At 44.4% G+C, this 18,887-nt stretch overlaps 2 protein-coding genes across 3 annotated transcripts; both read left to right on the top strand.

Moving 5' to 3' along the window:
* The first annotated feature begins 181 nt into the window (after nucleotides 1-181).
* On the top strand, nucleotides 182-11,697 carry osbp2a (oxysterol binding protein 2a). The gene is made up of 16 exons (XM_088281011.1): nucleotides 182-256; nucleotides 1,585-1,748; nucleotides 1,895-2,062; nucleotides 2,620-2,825; nucleotides 5,765-6,018; nucleotides 6,110-6,278; nucleotides 7,682-7,790; nucleotides 7,872-7,938; nucleotides 8,005-8,142; nucleotides 8,228-8,473; nucleotides 8,541-8,661; nucleotides 9,116-9,219; nucleotides 9,330-9,425; nucleotides 9,502-9,686; nucleotides 9,772-9,992; nucleotides 10,127-11,697. The coding sequence occupies exons 2-16, from the start codon at nucleotides 1,618-1,620 to the stop codon at nucleotides 10,267-10,269; spliced, it is 2,358 nt and encodes a 785-aa protein (XP_088137137.1). The 5' UTR covers nucleotides 182-256; nucleotides 1,585-1,617; the 3' UTR covers nucleotides 10,270-11,697.
* Nucleotides 10,173-18,780, top strand: slc35e4 (solute carrier family 35 member E4). Of its 2 annotated transcripts, none has more exons than XM_088281016.1 (3): nucleotides 10,173-10,320; nucleotides 14,462-15,072; nucleotides 15,966-18,780. In XM_088281016.1, exons 2-3 carry the CDS (start codon nucleotides 14,481-14,483, stop codon nucleotides 16,463-16,465), a joined length of 1,092 nt encoding a protein of 363 aa, XP_088137142.1. In that variant the 5' UTR covers nucleotides 10,173-10,320; nucleotides 14,462-14,480; the 3' UTR covers nucleotides 16,466-18,780. The 2 variants fall into 2 exon arrangements, with proteins under 2 accessions (XP_088137142.1, XP_088137140.1); XM_088281014.1 differs by lacking the exon at nucleotides 10,173-10,320 and adding an exon at nucleotides 12,790-13,536.
* The last annotated feature ends 107 nt before the right edge of the window (nucleotides 18,781-18,887 follow it).

Consider the following 18,887-nt stretch of genomic DNA (forward strand, 5'->3'; position numbering starts at 1 on the left):
AAACGAATTGAGTTGTTTTTACACACAAGGAAGACGCCTGTTATTTGTTAGCTCTGAGATATGAGCAAAGATCCGTCATTCGGGTGCACTTCGCAGTCGTACCGCTAGATGGCGACAAGACATCTTCACACGATGGTCACGGAGTCAAATTGGTTTCCTCGCAGTGGAAGGAACACTTGGTGGGTGGTTATCCACGTTAAAGATATTTTGCCAGCCGCTAAAGGATCCCGCAGAAGAAGGACGGACAATACATTAGGTACAGTCGTCTTTTGTGCTTGAATTTTCCTTGTTTGCAGGTTACATGGAGAAAAAACGTTATGACTGTGATTTTTGTACACTAGTGCACGGGTCCTCAATCCTGTCCTCGATGTCCTGCCTGTTTTCCAGCTCTCCGCGCTTCAACACACCTGATTGAAACGATCAGGTAATCAGCAATCCTGATTATTTTGATCAGGTGTGTTGCAGCAGGGAGAGATGGAAAACCGACAGGTCAGCGGCTCTCGCGGAACAGGATTGAAGACCCCTGCACTTGTGCATTTTTTTCGTTCTAAATATACACCTTTCAAAATAATTGTTGGTGTTTTAGGTGAGCTGTAATGCATTTGTGTTTTCATTCATTTCAATGAGAATTTGAGATTCACACGTTTTCAACGTCACAGGGTAAATTAAATTTGTATCCCAAGACACCTTTTATATTGGGATTAAAATATATTTTGTATGTATTTTGTTTTTTCATGCAAATGTTTACCAGTTAGAATTAGTTTCTTAAAGGTGAAGTTTGTTGAAAAAATGTTCTTTACAATATCTTCTACGCGAGCTCACTAGTTTAAAAATGGTGTTGGAGTTTGTGGAATATGAATTGAAGAGCAAAATCCAGCCACTTTTATCCATTTCAGGGGTGGCCATTTTGCAACTTGCTGTTGCCTGCAAATGACATCACAATTGTTTTGGGCTCAGGTAACTACTAATCACTGCTCACCTTTTTTCAGTTTGACACGTCACGGTTGTAAGATGACTCGTGATTGGTCGTTACCTGAGCCCGAAACAACTGTGATGTCATTTTCAGTCGACAGCATGTGGCAAAATGGCCTCCCCAAAAAAAAAAAAAAAAAAAAAAAAAATGGCCTCCCCATGCGATAGATAAAAACTGGTGAATTTAGCTGAACAAAATATGAATCAGAATACCCTGTTTGGGCGAGTGGGCCCACACAAAACATTAAAAAAAAAAACTTTTGAATTGACTTCCCCCAGACCATTATACCACAAGAGATGTGTATTAAAAATATTGTATTAATATAATTCTTGTCATGTTTTCTTTACAAGAACAGAGAGAACACGTTCACAGAAATATTCATAAAGGTCGGTTTCTATTTTTAAGCGCCATATATGTGCCGTATTCTGACAAGGCTGTCACAAAAAAAAACCTGCATCCTTTTTATGATCTACTAACGTGACTGTAAAAGTTAAAAAAAATTTGAAAGTGGCCAGTATAAATTCAACCTGAGTATATTTGCTCTCATCGTGCATTCCATTAGTTTCCTATTTTCAGCATCATTTTCCACTTGTGTTTGTCCTCTTTAAAAGTGATTGCCAAACACCTGCCGCCACCCTTATTATATGGCAACGTTGCGAGCTCTTTATTGCAACGTAAGTCGTCAAAGTTGGAAGAAAGGAGTGTGTACTTTCACAACGGACATCAATGCAAGCAAATGGCATTCGAGAACCTCCGCCCCTTCCCGGGGGACTTGGTGAGCACCAACAGGCTTCTTTGACAGTTCGCGCAGTAGCCGTCCAGCTGCAGGCTAGCCGCGGTTAGCATCCGGTTAGCTTCGCCGCACAGCTGGGCTCATCTAGACGGGGAAGCTAACGGCTACTGGCGGCGTTTTCCTCCGAGGTTCCTCATGGATGAGCTGGTGAGGAGTTTGCCTTCCCCGACTCTCCCGGGCATCCACTTGCCGCGTCTGGACACACACAAGGGCTGGCTTTTTAAATGGACCAACTACTTGAAGGGATACCAAAGACGATGGTTCGTCCTCAGCAACGGCCTGCTGTCCTATTACAGGTACCGTGTTAAGAGGACGGGCAGGGGACTGTGTAAAGGTCGTTGTTCCGCGGGGGGTCCGGGTGGGCAATCTTTGAGTTTGTAAAAGCAAAACTCTTAAGGTTTTTTTTTTTTTTTCTCTTCTTTTTTACTTTTTACTTGGAAAAAATGAATACCGAAATTAATATAACCAATCACACACTAATTTGACATTTAGCCGCAGTCAGTTAGCCATCGCTCCAATTTCAATACACCTGATGGGTGAGTTGGAGCCCATCCCAGCAGACTTCATGGCAAGAGGCGAGGTGCACCCAGAACTAGTCGCTCGTCATTCGGAAGCACATGCTGTATAGACAAAGCATTCCCTTTACGTTCATATCAACGATTTTGTCTTCATTTAACTTAACAAATGTTTATGTAAGGTGGGAGGAATCTGGAAAAGATATTCAATGTGATTGAACTTCTAATCTTTTTTTGTAAAAGGAGAATACCTTTCTACCCACATTTTTAATTGCTTACTGCCCCTACATGGCCATGAAAAATGCATTCCCTTCTTAATTGTTGTGCCAACCCTCCAGAACGCAGGCAGAGATGGGACACACCTGCCGAGGCACCATTCCCCTGGCGGCCGCTCAAATTGAGCTGGGCGACGCGTGCCACTTGCTGATCACCAACGGAGGCCGGAGCTACCACCTGAAGGCCACCTCCGAAGCAGAGTGTCAACACTGGTTGTCCACCCTGCAGCAGGCCAAAGTCAACGCCAACGCTCTCATTCATCACTCGGGTAAGGCTTCCAGCCTACGTTTTGTTTTAATGCATTGACGGCGTTGTCTAATGTGTATGGATTATCCCTCCACCATCTGCAGCACCCACCCTGTGCAAAATAGATGGATCCTCTGGCAGCTCAATTTAAGGGCGAGGCAAAGTTGATCAGTGTAAAAAAAAAAAAAGCACTTAATAGGTTTCTTAAGGAAGACTTTTTACACACGTTGACAATTTTATAGCTCCTTGGTGTCTTATTAACATGCCTGTGCCTTTTTTGTCAAAATAAACAAAGGATAAAGAAGTTCACTTTATCCTTGCTTAACTTAACTCCTGGGCGACGGAGCTCTTTCCCCATGACTCAAATCATTGGTGTCAAACTCTGGCCCGCGGGCCAAATTTGGCCCACAGTGTAATTATATTTGGGCCGCGAGGCTACACCAAATGACTACCATGCCATTTTACATTCTACATGATAATAGTAACATTCAAAAGGATAATAGTAATTTTAAAAACTAAACATTGTATTGCATTAATAAAAGCACTTATTATAAAATTTTTCAAGAAAAATCAAGCATTTGTATTGTTTTTAAAAAAAATTAAATGCTTGCCAGCGGCTTTTGTTCAAGTTTTACTTTTCGGCCCACTGTATATTTGAGTTTGACACCCCTGACTAAAATGGTAAAAAAGAAACAAGAACATTTGATAATAAATGAGGGAATCTTATATTAGTTTCACATGGTAGACCATAGCAAGATATTCTGAAAAAGCCGCTTGGGGTATTTGACGGATTTTAGCCACAACGTGAACACCAAACCCAGCCTGCAAGCATTTCAAGTGTTGTTTGCTGGACACAAGAGGGTCATATTGTTCAAGAAGGACCAGTCAAGGTCGTTCTAAAATGATGTGGAGCTCACAAAGCCTGAGGTCATCATGTCCTCGTTAACGCCGCCTCTCGTACACGCTCCTTAATTTCCGGATGTTGTGTCATGAAAATTGAATATGAACACGTCTGCTCCAGTGGCACGAGTGCCTCGATCACGTACACGCTCCCGCACATGCACCTCCTCGCCCCCTCCCACTATGACGACAGCAAGAATGAATGAATGACCTTGCTTTAGGCTCCACCTTCCCTTCTGGAAGTACAAGAGGTAAAAAAAAAAAATGCGAGAGAGAGAGAGCAGGAAAATGTTCATTCAAAATCTTGTTCAGCACACAAGGCGGCAAAAAGACGGAACGAGTGCAGACCTCCCAAAGAAAGTCACCTTGTGAGTAACCAGTTAATTGCTTACTGCTCGGAGAAGATTAAGGCTTTAGAATAGAAGCGTTCGGCATCTGTGTGTGTTTACGTGCATGTGGAGTTGCTGCTTTTTGTTTGCAGACACTTTTTAGTGTTTGTGCATGAGCTACTCATTGTATATTATTTTGAAGACATTTCCAATTTGGATATTTGACTTCAACATTTTTAGGGTTATCGGACGCAACCATTTAGAGAAACGCTCTCTTTTGTACTGACCGCAATAGCGACTCACTTTGGCCATGTTAGCATCAGCAACATGTTGAGATCAGCATTTACATTCATATTGAATCACTATACACACAGTGAAATATTTGAGGATTTTATTGTTTTCATTTAATTTGTTTCGATGAAGTTAACAAAACCTCAAATTATAAGATGTGTATATGTGTGTGTGTGTGTGTGAATGTGTAAAGCCTTCATTAGGGAGTGCAGACATGCAATCTGTGCTGTGGTTGTGCTCGAGCAAACTTTCAGCTTGTTAAAGAGTCCAACTTTGATTCTGTCCTCCCACGCGTGTCCGTAGCGATGTTCCATCTGTGGGTGTGCTTGCACTCGTGAGTCAACAATGACACCCAGAAGCATCTCCAACTCTCCAAATGGTTTGCATTTCCAGATCCACGCCACAGTTTGCCAGATGAATCACCAGCAATACGAGATTCGGGTATTTTCTTCCTGGTCTTTGGTCATAAATCTTCTCCGGAAATTGGAAGGCTTTTTCGACCTCTCGCCGAGAGCATTTCCTCTTCTAAGATTGAGTTGATGTGCTTTGCCCTTCTTCCTGACTAAATGTCCATCCTCATGACCTGCTTTAAAATGGCTGTGACGGATGGAGAGTCTCAGAGAAAGAAAACGGTGGCGGCAAATTGGACTGCGTCATCTCCCCCCCACTTCTAAAAATAGCCAAGCCTTCCGACGGCACGGGCTTATGTTTCCAGGGCAACTGTGCTCATTCACAGCTTCGCCTTTATGTAAAAGGGACGGCGCGTCTGGGATGGTCCGGCTCGTGTTTTCATCCCCACGCCTGAACCTTGTCCCGTTTGCGCCGTCGTCTCAAGTCAAATGAGATGGAAAAGAGGAATTGTGGAGCTTTCAATGCAGTCATACAACCTTTCTCAACGTTTTAGTCTTCAATGAACACAGCGTGCGTCCTTTTTTGTTTCCAAATGTGGAAGGAAGCCAGGGTACCTTTAAAAAAAGAAATCAAGCACATGTGCCTCGATTGTGAGACATTCAAATGCAAGTGTAAAAATAAGTTCACCACAAATGTAAATCAATCCAAAAATCCTGTCTCGGTGTTTGTAAAATAGGGTGCCATGAAAATTCGTTTAGGGATGAAGCGGGAGTTTCACTTTCACTTAATTTGTCCCAAAATTCCAAATATATCTTTGTTCGTCAAATTAAATGTCATATAGTGACAGGGAGAAGCATTAAATGTCAGGTTGAATGAAAGGAGCGAACACCTTTCATCGTTTACGCTCCGTTGGTTCACCTGAGGTGGAATGAAACACAATCTTGGTTGGTCAGGTTTTTTCCAATCTAAAATAAGAAGTGGGTTCGCTGGTATCGGCTCCAGCTCACCTTCCGATGCATTGAGGACAAATTCTGTCGAAAATGGATGGATGGAATCCATGTTATGATGTTGCCTTTTGGTGTGTGAGCAGATGACTCAGGAGATGAAGAAAGTCCCGGCCCGCAGGAGGCTCGAGTCTTGAGCCAGGGCGCGCTGAAGACGTTAGCCAGCAAGCTGGACGATCTGAGCACCTGTAACGAGCTGATCGGAAAGCATGGCGCCGCCCTCCAGCGGTCCCTTAGCGAATTTGAGGATCTCCGCGGCTGCGTCGACGGCGCCGATAAACTGAAGACGGTTAACGAGCGAGCCGCCCTCTTCCGCATCACCTCCAATGCTATGATCAACGTGAGTGTCGGCCTGCAGCCTGCAGCCTGCAGCCTGCAGCCTTCCTCTCTCTTCCAGCTGGTCTAAGTTCGATGTTGTGTTCGCACCTCAGGCTTGTCGCGATTTCCTGGATGTAGCACAGTCTCAGAACCGGAGGTGGCAGAAAAGCCTGCAGCATGAGCAAGAGCAGCGTCACTATCTGGAGACCACCATTGAGCAGCTAGCCAAACAACACAACAGCCTGGAGACGGCTTGGAGGGAGAAGCCCGCCTCGTACGCAGGTCAGACGCACCGCCGTCGACTCGAAATGGGAATCTTGTAATGACTCTTTTTCCCGACTGCTACCGTACGCTTCTTCTCTCGTCTGTTCCTTAGTATACTCTCGCCGGTAGCAACTTGTTTACGTTGCATATGCACAAACACGAGATGATGGAAGAGCGGTGCTGAAATTCTCCCCTTTTCTCACGAGAATGTAACTCAGAAATCCTCCATCTCAGGTGACGGCCATTTTGGCACTTTTTCTCGACGACATCGCAGTCGCTCACGGCTCACCTGTTGTCTTCATTTGGTCACGTGACCTGAGCCCTGAAAAACTGTGATTTCATTTGAAATTGTCAGCAAGTGAATAAAATGGCCGCCCCTGAGATTAAATTCGATACAAATAGTTTGATTTTGCGGCTTAATTGCTGCCAGGATGGCCGAGTGGTCTAAGGCGCCGCGTTCAGGACCCAGTCTCCCCAGGAGGCCTGGGTTCGAATCTCGAATTTCCCCATTGTGGGACTAATAAAGGCAATATTATATTATTATTATATTATATATATTATTATATATTATTATTATATATTAATTCATATTCCGCAAACACAATATCAATCAGAATAGTGCCTTTAAACGAGTGGGGCTGCCTATCAAATCTTGAGAAGGGAAAAAAAAAATGACTTGACTTCCCCTTTAATATAAGTCTTTTGACATATTCTATTTGAAGATCATGAACAAAGATGTGTTTTTTCAGCAATCCTCCTTTTAGTTGCGTGCCAGGTGACTTTTTCCGCTGTCGATCATCTCATCGGAGTGAGCAGAATTGGGGTTTTGGCTAATGCGAGTTCTACTCGTCTACATGGCACGGCTCGGATGAGAGGCGGTGACTCGGCTCGTACGACTAATGACCTTGAAAAGTCATTTTTTTCTGAAATCATTTAGGTCAGCGGAACGGGATCAGCTTTTTTTCTGTCGTGTTCCACGTTTGGGTTGAAAAAAACCCATTTCCGTTCCTCTAGATTAGGAAAGCCCAACCAGTCGACCAAACTGGAGATGTGGCGGCAGTGTCGGTTCAACAAACATCAACACTTACACATATCCACCAACGGGAATCTTACATCTGTCCACAAAAAAAAAAAAGTCGATGGCGGGAAGTTGGCTGTTTGAAAAGTAGATCAGGTTGGGCCGCTTCTGCTCTAAATAATTTGAAATGATAAAATATTGCATTTTTTGGGGGGGGGGCAAATTTAGCCATCTATAAATAATAAATGTCACTGTCAAGGTTTAATTTCTACATCGTAAGTGCATCATTTCTCATATGATTTCGGAATAAATTCCGTCGCACATCCTTTTGATGTATTCTAATTGCCACGTTGAAACTTGAAAGAAATAGCTCGCGTTGTTCACGTCCCGTTTTCCTCTCCAGGCGTGCAGAGAGCTCGGGAGGTGGACGATAGTGACGACAATGATGAATTCTTCGACGCTATGGAGGACGCGCCTTCGTTCTTCACAGTAAATGCGGACACCAAGCACCGGTGAGACATCGCCTTTGTGCTCAAGGAATCGGTCCGTCTCGTCTTACAAACGTTCGTCACCAAGACAATTCTTTGTCTCAGGCGCTCCGGGAGTAGTCAGAGCATGATGAGCGGCGGCGTTGCCACTGACTGGACCCTTAACGAGAATGTAGGTGTCTTGACGCCGGAAGACGCGGACAACTAAATTAGCGGCTCAAGTTTCCTTTTCTTTCAGGACACCACAGACTCGAACCACTTGCAGCTTCGCAGAACAAGACGCAGCCGCATTCCAGACAAACCCAATTATTCGCTCAACCTGTGGAGCATCATGAAGAACTGCATTGGGAAAGACTTGTCAAAGATCCCCATGCCCGTAAACGCGTCACATGTCATTTGTAACGGCAAATGTGGTTCCCTTCGACTTGATCGCATTCTCGCGTGGTCCTGGTTTGCGGCAGGTCAACTTCAACGAGCCTCTGTCCATGCTGCAGCGTCTGACCGAGGACGTGGAGTACAGCGAGCTCCTTGACCGGGCGGCTCGCTGCGACTCCTCCTTGGAGCAGATGTGCCTGGTGGCCGCTTTCTCCGTCTCGTCCTACTCCACCACCACCCATCGCACATCCAAGCCCTTCAACCCTCTCCTGGGAGAGACGTACGAGCTGGACCGCCTGCACGAATACGGCTACCGCTCCATCTGTGAGCAGGTGGGTCCGAGTCCCGGAAATATATCCACCCTCCTGAAGCAACCTCACGAGTAAAATCGATTCCCAGGTGAGTCATCATCCACCCGCTGCCGCCCACCACGTCACCTCCCAGCGAGGATGGACCCTTTGGCAGCACATCACCATTGACAGCAAGTTTCGGGGGAAGTACATCTCTGTCATGCCGCTAGGTAAGAAGCGGACGCAGCACGTGTTTGGGTGCCGTGTGCGCCTCCTTGACTTTTGTAACGCCTTGTTGGGCAGGCCTCCATCTCCTGCTTACAGTTTTGTGCAGAACTGCTCGTACGTGGAAGCGAGAGCACATCAAGCCTGCGCTGGCCGCCCTCCGCCGGCTTCTTGCGCTTGATTTTAAAATTGTCCCAAAATGTCTTGGCACCCGGCTCGCTCTGTGTGCTCGCGTTACTCATTCCGTGAGCTCGTGTGTTTCGTATTAGCGTAATGTGACCGAGACACTTGGCATCTTGACATGCGGCAGCGGCATGTTTGGATTTTTTAACATTTTTTGGGGGGATTCCATCCGTGCGGCCCACCACGACCAGTGGTTGGGAACCACTTGGTTTCGTGCGCCACCGTTTTTAAAATTTTATTGGCCGTGATGTCTCCTTGTCCTTCCACCCAAACTAGGAAAGATTCACCTGGAGTTCCACTCAAGTGGCAACCATTACGTATGGAGCAAAGTCACCTCAACGGTTCACAATATCATCGTGGGCAAACTCTGGATTGATCAGGTTAGATTCTCTCATTTTGGGCATGTTAAGACCGAAACACTCGAAGGGTTTGAATATTTGAAATGGGGCCAAAGTCGAACATAATTGTCTCACATTGTTGTTTGTGCCAGTCCGGGGACATCGACATCGTAAACACCGCCACCCATGACGCCTGCCATCTCAAGTTCTCGCCTTACAGCTACTTCTCCAGAGACGTCCCGCGCAAAGTATGACAGCAGTCCTGCATTCTGGAAGACTCGCCAACGTTTGCGTAGCGCTCCCGGCCGATGATTTCTTTTTCAGGTGACCGGCGTGGTGGAGGACAGGGAGGGCACGGCTCATTACATCCTATCAGGAACGTGGGATGAAAAGATGGAAGGTGCCAAGATAGTGGATAGCCGTCAAGGAAGTGGAGGCTCCGAAGGCAAACAAAAGACCGTTTATCAAACTCTTCAGCCAAAAGTGCTGTGGAAGAGATACCCTCTCCCGTACGTGCATTCAAACTCATTCACGCCTTCTGTGCAAGGACTGAATGTTCCGTTTCTCACTTCATCGTCCCTTTCGCTCCCTTAGGGACAATGCAGAGAACATGCATTATTTCTCCGCTTTGGCTTTGACGCTGAATGAGCCCGAGGAGGGGGTCGCGCCCACCGACAGCCGCATGCGTCCGGACCAGCGGCTGATGGAGGCGGGCCTTTGGGATGAAGCAAACGCCCAGAAGCAGCGTCTGGAGGAATGTCAAAGGTTAGAGAGGAAGAGGAGGGAGGTCCAAAGCGTGCAAGCCCTGGAGGAAGGTGAGTCATTTTAAATGGACTCGCTTATGCACTCCATTGTAATTAATATGAATTGTACAATTAGCGCTGGCCATGATATGCAATAATACCAGTTCAATAAAACACGGGGTGTGTGTGTGTGTGTGTGTGTGCAGGGCAAGACGTGGAGGTGTACCAACCCCTGTGGTTTGAAAAGAGAACGGATGAAACAACAAGAGAAAGCAGCTACACCTACAGGGGAGGCTACTGGGAGGCCAAAGAGAGGCAGGACTGGAGCATGTGCCCCGAATTCTTCTAGAACAAATGAAACCGGCGGCATCAGGGGCTAATGTCTGCGGTCGGCTCAGATGTAAGCCAACAACATACATACTGGAATGAGACACTTTTTTGACAAAAGACACCGCAACATTTGCTTCATTTCCATTCTTGCATTCCGAAGTCAATGCTTTGGAAACAATATCAGCTATTGTTGGGATGTAGAATGTTTTTTTTAGCATTTTAGAGGTCAATGAACTTGTAAAGTAAGGTCTTCATTGTTCCTGGAGAACAGTCATCATCCATCAAATGAGATGGAAACAATCGGAGAAATGGAAGGTTTGATTTTTTTTTTTTGGGGACACTGTGCAAGATTTATGTCTTTAATTACATTTACCAAAGTGCAAAATGGATTGAGCCGAGATTTTTTTTAATTAGACGGCAACAAACTTGTGGGCCTTGTTGGACCTGTTACAAATATTAGTTGTAGGCGTGCTTTCTGTCTTTAATTACTGTTTAGAGATGTCTGCAATAAGTATGAATTGCAGGTGGTCATTGACGGTCCATTACGAAGTTCCGGTCGGTATTTCAGAGAACATGATTTCCATGTCACACGAAATAAAGAAAAAATAATAATAATCAAAACAACAGACACATCCACAGTGGTGTGATTGGTGAAATCGAAACCATATGAGACACGTGCGACTGAAACTTATTCAACGCTTTTATTTTCATTCATTTGTTCGGCACGCGTGTGACGTGGCGCCACTAAATCTGTTCTCAACACCATTTGGCTGACTCGGACCAATTGGCCTTGCCTTAAAATTCTGATGCGAGCTCACAAACGGACTAACGCACTGACGCTTGCCCACCTCTGCTGACTTATTTGTAGATACATTTTTTTTAAACCATTGAGGATAAAAAATGATGCCATTAAAGCAGCACAAGCACTTGCAGACAATTCAAAATAATACTTCTAGTAATGTGTTTATTGTACAAAATTGAGTCGCTGGTTGACTTTTGCCAGTCTATAGAAAAATGATCATAGCAGTTGAGTCACATTATTCAAAATGACTGTAGAAGGGTTCCATATTTACTCGAATAGCCCTAATACGGTTACTGTTAAACATGGTGTCAACAAAATACAGTATTAATATCGTGAGCTGTTTGGTTCGGTTATTCGTATACGTTTTTAGGTTATGTGTTGTTCAGATAAAGCACAACAGTGAAGTTTACCTGCAAGTTACCCAAATACCGGGCTTTTGACACAATACGTGTACAGTACAGTATAGCTATGCATGTTTTTTGGGGGCGCTTGACATGAGCACCTGTTTAAAAAGTGGTGTGAAGCTCTTTCACCTAACTCTAAGTGGACTCTTACTGGAACATGTGAACTCACCATTTGTGCCCGACGACCTGAAAAGGTTTCCTTTTTTTCTAGCTCAAATAAAAACATGAAGGTGTCGCTGGGGTGGTGTTTGCTGTTCAGGCCGGCCATTTGGTTAATCACAATGGAGAATTTGAGGACCTTGTGATGCCAGAACAGTCTTCTGTGCAACAGGGGAGTTCATAGTACCTAAACAATTGCAGAAACTGAATGCAAGTGAGAGGAAAGTACAGAAAGTTCACAAAGTCATAAGCATTTTGTATGGTAATTAGGGAGTGGCCCCACACCGAGCAACTAATTCTCATGGGTGTGACTACCAAAAGACACAAGTTAACCAACATGTTAGTCATCAGATGTGCAGTGGAGTTATTGTGCAGCAGGGCAGTGAAAAGAGTGCAGTCGATAAGGTGGAGGCCCTGGGTCAAAGTAAATGTCGAAGTGATGTGTGTACACACTGGATTGTTGTCCAGATACATCTAAGATGATGGCCAGAGAGGGTGCAAAAGTGAGCAGTCAGTCGATTTTTCTGTGACTGAACATTGAATTGTTCAGCCCGTCACTACACGTGGCTAGCTGACAAGGATAGATTAACAAAGACGCATGATTCATAGTGAAGACATGTTGAAAAATGAACATGATTACCCCATATATGATAGGTTCTTTGAAGACTCATTACAAAAAAAACTTCATCTCCTTGGTCAAAGGCAAAGAGATTCAGAGAACCGGTAACAGGAGGTGCTGTGGTGGTGTTAAAATTAACTGCACTACTCAGGACAGCAATGGCTGATAAAACAAACAACATTAGCACAATAAAGTTAGCTTCTTATTGTTGAGGCATGATTGTCGCTTGCAGCCAATTCATGAAGCCACCAAATGGATGGACAGACTGAAAAATCCAGCGCACCATACTTGAAGGGGTATGTTAGATTTTAAATAAAACAAACATGCTGTTAAAAAATTATTGAAGTAAAATATAAGATCATAAAACGAATTTTATGTTCAGTAGGTTATTCAGTATCATTATTTTAAAAACCCAGATTCCTCCCCCTATCTAAAATGGTTCGACCCAACTTGTCACGTGTCACCTCTCGTTACCTGTCAATCACTTGAAGGGAGTTCAGGGGTACTTGGCTTCACAGAGGGGGGGGATACATCACTGAAAAAAAAAGTTTGAGAACCACTGCTCTCGTCTACATGCAGACTTGATTCTGAAAGAGGCAAACAATTAATGAGCAAAGCAAATCAAGCGGAGTTAGCCAGTGGGTTGGAGCAGAGAAAGCGCTCGGACAAACCCTTTTTTAAATCCTTAAGGTTTCAACATTTTTTACGGTGACACTGAATATGGAGACCAGACAACAGCGAGAGCAGAGCTCAGTTGTCGCACTGTTGTCAGTCACTTGAGGCGTTTGCTCCGGAGATAATGTGAGCATGAAAGCGCGTGAAATGGTCAACCATATTAAATGACCACGAATTACGATAAGACACACTTTTAAGTTGACTGTAAAAACTTGTAATTATATTCAACATCTTTGCACGCCGATGTGCAGGGGCCCATGTGTGAGTGCGCGTTGAGCCTTCAAATGTCTAAAAATCGAACACCCCTGGCTCCAAATTGATGCGCTGGCCCTTTAAGAAAAAAAATCACGCAATGCAGTTGACGTTTTGGAGTCCGCCTTGATGCGGTGAGGTTGCGATGTTGTCCAGCTGATACTCGATTCGCAATGCGATCATTGAAAGACTAAACGAGTGGCCAATCTTTTATGTTTTGAGAGGAAACGCGTTGGAACGCGAACAGAGTGTAGTCGACGTCGCGAACCCGGAAGTGAAGGGCTAAATTGTTTTAGATTGCTAGGTGGTCACGAGCTAACGTTAGCATGACAACACGAGAGAGGAGAGCCCGGCTCTTTGAAAAGGTCAAATAAGGTAAGCCTTTAGATTTTTATTGTCAACGAATTTACATATTTAGCGTCTAGCACGCGATGTATCAAACCACGTTAATTTAAAGCGGCTGGATTGGAAGTTTCGCTGTTAAGCTAGTTAACGCTCAAAAGCCAGAGAATATTTACTGAAGCTTTATCAGAATATGATTCTGGAAGACGTTTGCGATCTTGGGTGGTAATAAACTTGAGCCGCTATTTACATCGCTGTGATGGATCTTGAGGTTTCTATTTTGGAATTTCTACGTTCCTTCCCCCATGACGTCATCTGTATTATTTTTTTCCTGATGTGTGTGACAGGCAGAGTTTGCTAAAGCAATTCAGAAACCTTAACGCTACTTTTCCAGTCGCCTCTGGCCCTGTGATGTGTTTCTGCGCGACTCACCTCTTTGTACGCATGCAGGTCGTTGCGCAACACTTACGTCATCAAAATAGAAGCACGTGGGGTACAGGCGAGTGTCGTAAAGATTTAGTATTTTTTAAAAAAGTTAACAGGTCTCTTTATAACATGTCCATGTCATGCTTATATTTAAAAAGTTCCATTTTGATTGTAGACGGAACAATTTGAATTTGGTGTTAAGCCCTACGATGGCCTTCAGGGAGCGGATTGCTACGTTGGTTTCTGGTAGTGAGTCTATGGAAAGAGGACGAGCCTGACCATTCAAGAGAAGATAAAAGCCTTCCAAATCCAAAGTGATGCAACGCTCCCATCTGCTGGTATCTGTTTGTGCAGTTATGTAGACGCCTGAATTTCACAGACAAACTGGGTCTTCCCCGCCCTCCGCACTCGTTGTTGGCAGCAAATGATTGCATTTCAGTTGGCGAAATAGTACAATATCAGAGAATGAGCCAAAAGTCCATTTTCCCTACTTTGTTCCCTTTAATGTGTTGTATCAACACTTTCTCAACAGCGAGCACGATGATCCCATCATGATCCACGCCGATGGCTTCTCCAAGTACGATGCAAGCGCCCAACCGGGAAGCAGGAGGAGACCCCCCGCAGAGATGTTCCAACTGCTCTCCGCAGTCATTGTTTGGCTAGTGACCGGCACCACCATCTCGAGCCTCAACAAATGGATCTTTGCCGTGTACAACTTCAGGTATCCCCTGCTGTTGTCCGCTCTGCACATGCTGACGGCCATTGTGGTGGACTATGGCTTGATCAAACTGCGGGAGAGCAGCCGCGCGGGGGCTGTCGAGCGAGACTTGACCCCCGGGGCCAAATGTAAAGTCTTCCTGCTGAGTCTTACATTTTGCGCCAGCATCGCTTTTGGCAACATGGGTCTGAACTATGTGCAACTGTCCTTTGCGCAAATGATCTACACCACCACGCCGCTCTTCACTCTGGCCATCTCCACGCTGATCCTGGGCAAGCAGCATCACATCCTCAAGTACACGGCCATGATGCCCATCTGCCTGGGGGCCTCCTTCAGCATTATGGGGGAGGTCCAGTATGACCAGACCGGCTGCTTGTTTGTTATCGCAGCCACCATGTTCAGGGGCGTCAAGTCGATTCAACAGAGTAAGTTCTACTTTTTAAACTCTTTTTTTTTTTCAGCTCTTTTGTCCAAAAATGCGATGGGACTTGGCCGCTTGAATTAATTTGTATTGATTTATTTCAATCGGACCCATCAAGCATTTACATTACATTCTCGCACGAATTTAGATGGTTTAATCCCCCTTGGTTAAGTAAAACATTGTTTACGTTTTCCAATTTGGTCAATAAATAGTTGTTGTATTGATTTTGTGTAAATAATAAACTAAAACCTGGAAGTAAATTCAACAATTTTATCATAGTTTTATGTAGTGATTGGATAAATAAATGTAACTGCAAAAAAGAAAATTGTAGTAGTTCAGTCTTTATTTATTTCTTTTTTTAAATTAATGTCAACACTTAATGATGATGATAATTGTTTAGACTTGGTTAACGTGAATAAATAATAATAATGCTAAATACTTGTTAACCTTGATGAGAGGTAAAGAAGAAAACTCCCTCCTTGGTTGGTGCTTTTTTGTCTGCGCTGTGGCGCCGTCATGTGAGCAGCCTACTTCATATGTTGAAAACTGGCTCAGCTTTCAGGCGATATGGATGTTTTATGAGGGGAAAAAAAAAAGTTCCAGTAGCGATGCGCTACTAAGACACATTCCTCTGTGGAATTAATGTCTTGTGGATCGATCGCTCCTTCACTCAACGTATCCTCTGTTCCAATTCATGTCGAGTTCTTTTCCTGGGAAGAATCGAAGTAGGTTTTGCTTTCTTCAACGAGGAGTGTCGTCAGCGAGTAGATTAGTGCCGGGCGTCTCCAAAACAGGTGGACGGCAGCTTAAATACTTGCCGTCGTTCTGTATCCTCTTCATATTTGGACAATTGCAAAGTACAAGGACGAGTAAACCTTAATTTTTGTTTCTTGTCAGGCATTCTCCTCCAGGAGGAGAAAATCAACTCTGTGTTCCTGCTCTACCTGATGTCCATCCCCAGCTTCCTCATCCTGGCCGTGGCGGCCCTGGTGCTGGAGAACTGGGCCCTACTGGAGTCGCCGCTGCACTACGACCGGCGCCTGTGGGTCTTCATCCTGCTCAGCTGCCTGGGCTCGGTCCTGTACAACCTGGCCAGCAGCTGCGTCATCACGCTCACGTCGGCCGTCACGCTCCACATCCTGGGCAACCTGAGCGTGGTGGGCAACCTCCTGCTGTCGCAGCTGCTGTTCGGCAGCGAGCTGTCCTCCCTGAGCTGCGTCGGCATTGTGCTGACGCTGTCCGGCATGCTCATCTACCAGAACTCCGAGTTCATCGTCAGCTACATGGACACTCGCCGAGCCAAAATGGAGGATTCGAGAGGTGAGAACAAAACGGATGCCGCGCAAAAGACAGGCCGGCAAAGAACCGAGCAGGATAAAGAGCACAAGGCAGACTGAACTGCCAAAAGTTCTGCTGCAAGAGGAAGTCAACTCCAATTATTTTTCTTTTTATTATTTTTCTGAAGCCGACATTCTCATTCATATTGCGTTCCATCTCGGGGGGCGGTCATTTTGTTAATATTGCGTTCCATCTCGGGGGGCGGTCATTTTGTTAATATTGCGTTCCGTCTCGGGGGGCGGTCATTTTGTTAATATTGCGTTCCATCTCGGGGGGCGGTCATTTTGTTAATATTGCGTTCCGTCTCGGGGGGCGGTCATTTTGTTAATATTGCGTTCCATCTCGGGGGGGCGGTCATTTTGTTAATATTGCGTTCCATCTCGAGGGGCGGTCATTTTGTTCTCGGCCGTCGACTGAAATCGACATCAAAGTACCTCGACGCTCAGCACGCGAGCATCGCGACTGGCGAGCCAAGACGGTCGTCGCCTGAGCGCCGAGGAACTTCCATGTTATTTTCAGTTGACTGCAAAATGCACTTGAGATGAATAAACACGGGTGTTTTTTTGTTGCTTATTTCATTTTCTATAAATGCAATATTCATCCGAATGCCGTGTTTATAGACGAGTTGGGGTGATCGAACATATTGGAAAGAAAATTTTGGACTTGACTTCCCCTTGAAGTAGCTGAGAGCTGCGACCTTATAAGGTGATCCTCGCTGATGATGATGTGCCAGAGTACAGACCCCCCCCCCCCCACTAATTCAAGAGAGATTAGCACATTAGATTTCTTAGAGTATGCCACACCGGTTACATTATTTAAAAGCGTGTGTCAAACGTATATCTCAAAACAGCTGCAACATTTTCCAACGTAATGATTGGTCCCCCCCCTTTACTCAAGCGTCCTCATTGTGCCAATCCTGTCCTGTGGAGAAGGAACGTGGTGGCCTTTTTTTACTTTTCATTTTGAAATGCTGCCGAGTGTCCCGTTGTCCCATCTTCACTCCGACATGAGCGCCGTGTTTATGCATGTGAGCCCACGTGGGCTGTTTGGGGGCGAGATGACTTGTCACCTGAACTCCACGATGAAGCAGACTTTGTCGTTTCAAGCAGCACTCTTTGTGTGTCCCGAATGGCGGACTCGGATTTCGGCAGCTTTTTTTTCTGTAAATTTATTAGGATCCGTATTGTCGTGAAGAATACAACGAGGCCTCCATTTTTAGTCTCTATCGAATACTTCCCTTTTTACCACCACTAGTATAATTAGAATCACTCTTTCTCACCCCCTTTTTCAATCAACGACTCATTTGTTTTTAGAAAAAACCTTGTGGCACACACATCAATCAAAAATGGATATGTATTGAAATAATTATCTGTGCTGGTAATGTACAGGCATTTAATTTGTTATATTTTCTATATGATGCAAACAAATGAATGAACAAAGATGCTTTTTTTTGTAGATCGGTACGGTAATTTTCAGACAAATTGAGTGAAATTGAATCATTTTCTCTGACCAAGTCGTTGGGAAACAGTGCCCCAACGAGTGTCGATTAAAAGAACAAAAACAAAAGAAGATAAAGCTGCCCTTAAAGCTTCCATCTTGAATCGTTGCCAATGTGACTTTTACGACTACCACTTTTTGTTTTATGTTTGGACAATCTTCCAGACTGGAGTTTCGCTGGACAGTCACAATGCCTCTTTAAATATGGTTTGCTGACATTTTATTTCAAGTCAAATTTCCCTCCACCCTCTTATTTAAAAAAAAATGATAATATATATATATGTATTTATTTTTCAACATTAAGAGCGGTCACCAGCTTTGAGATGTTGTCTCGCAAAAGCATCCGTATTTTGTGTTGTCAGAGGAACGGCAAAACTGACCTTGTTGTGTGAAAAAAAAAAAAAAATAAATTCAGTAATTCCTTCCAAAAGGTGAAACTCAAAAATGTTCCAGGTTCTCTACACACACAGGGAAATATTTACGGCTTTTCTTTTGTCGAATTTTGTTGTAACGTCAAACTAATGAAAACTCAAAACTCACCATCTTGAGAAGTGTGACTAATGCCTAAATAGCAGCGGTCCATGTTGGAAGAGTAAAAGGATATAATTTTTTTTTTTATTGTAAATCTGACACTTAGAAGTGGGCAAGTCCGTTTGTGTCATTTTACAGAGTGAGTTTCAGGTGTTTGATTCTTGTTTTTACCGACAGTTGTTTTCCTTGGATTTTGTACTTGGATCATATTGCTTGCGCTTTTCATCTTTGCTTTCACAGGTTGGATCCCACTTAGTTTGAAAATGTGTTGCCTGAGAGCAAAAAACAACTGACATTTAGACCCAAAAATAAACAAACAGCCATCAAATAAAGCACTTTTTATTGAGCCTAGTCTTGGATGCTTTTGCAAGTGGTGAACTGAAGCCAGCCGTCCTCAGTGCTCAACTGATCAATCAAGAAAAGACTGCCCCCTATATGTCGAAATTGGAAGTG

This window comes from Idiotropiscis lumnitzeri, chromosome 18 (assembly GCF_059441095.1).
Source record: "Idiotropiscis lumnitzeri isolate Australia: NSW breed Sydney's pygmy pipehorse chromosome 18, RoL_Ilum_1.0, whole genome shotgun sequence".
Classification (NCBI taxonomy): Eukaryota; Metazoa; Chordata; class Actinopteri; order Syngnathiformes; family Syngnathidae; genus Idiotropiscis; species Idiotropiscis lumnitzeri.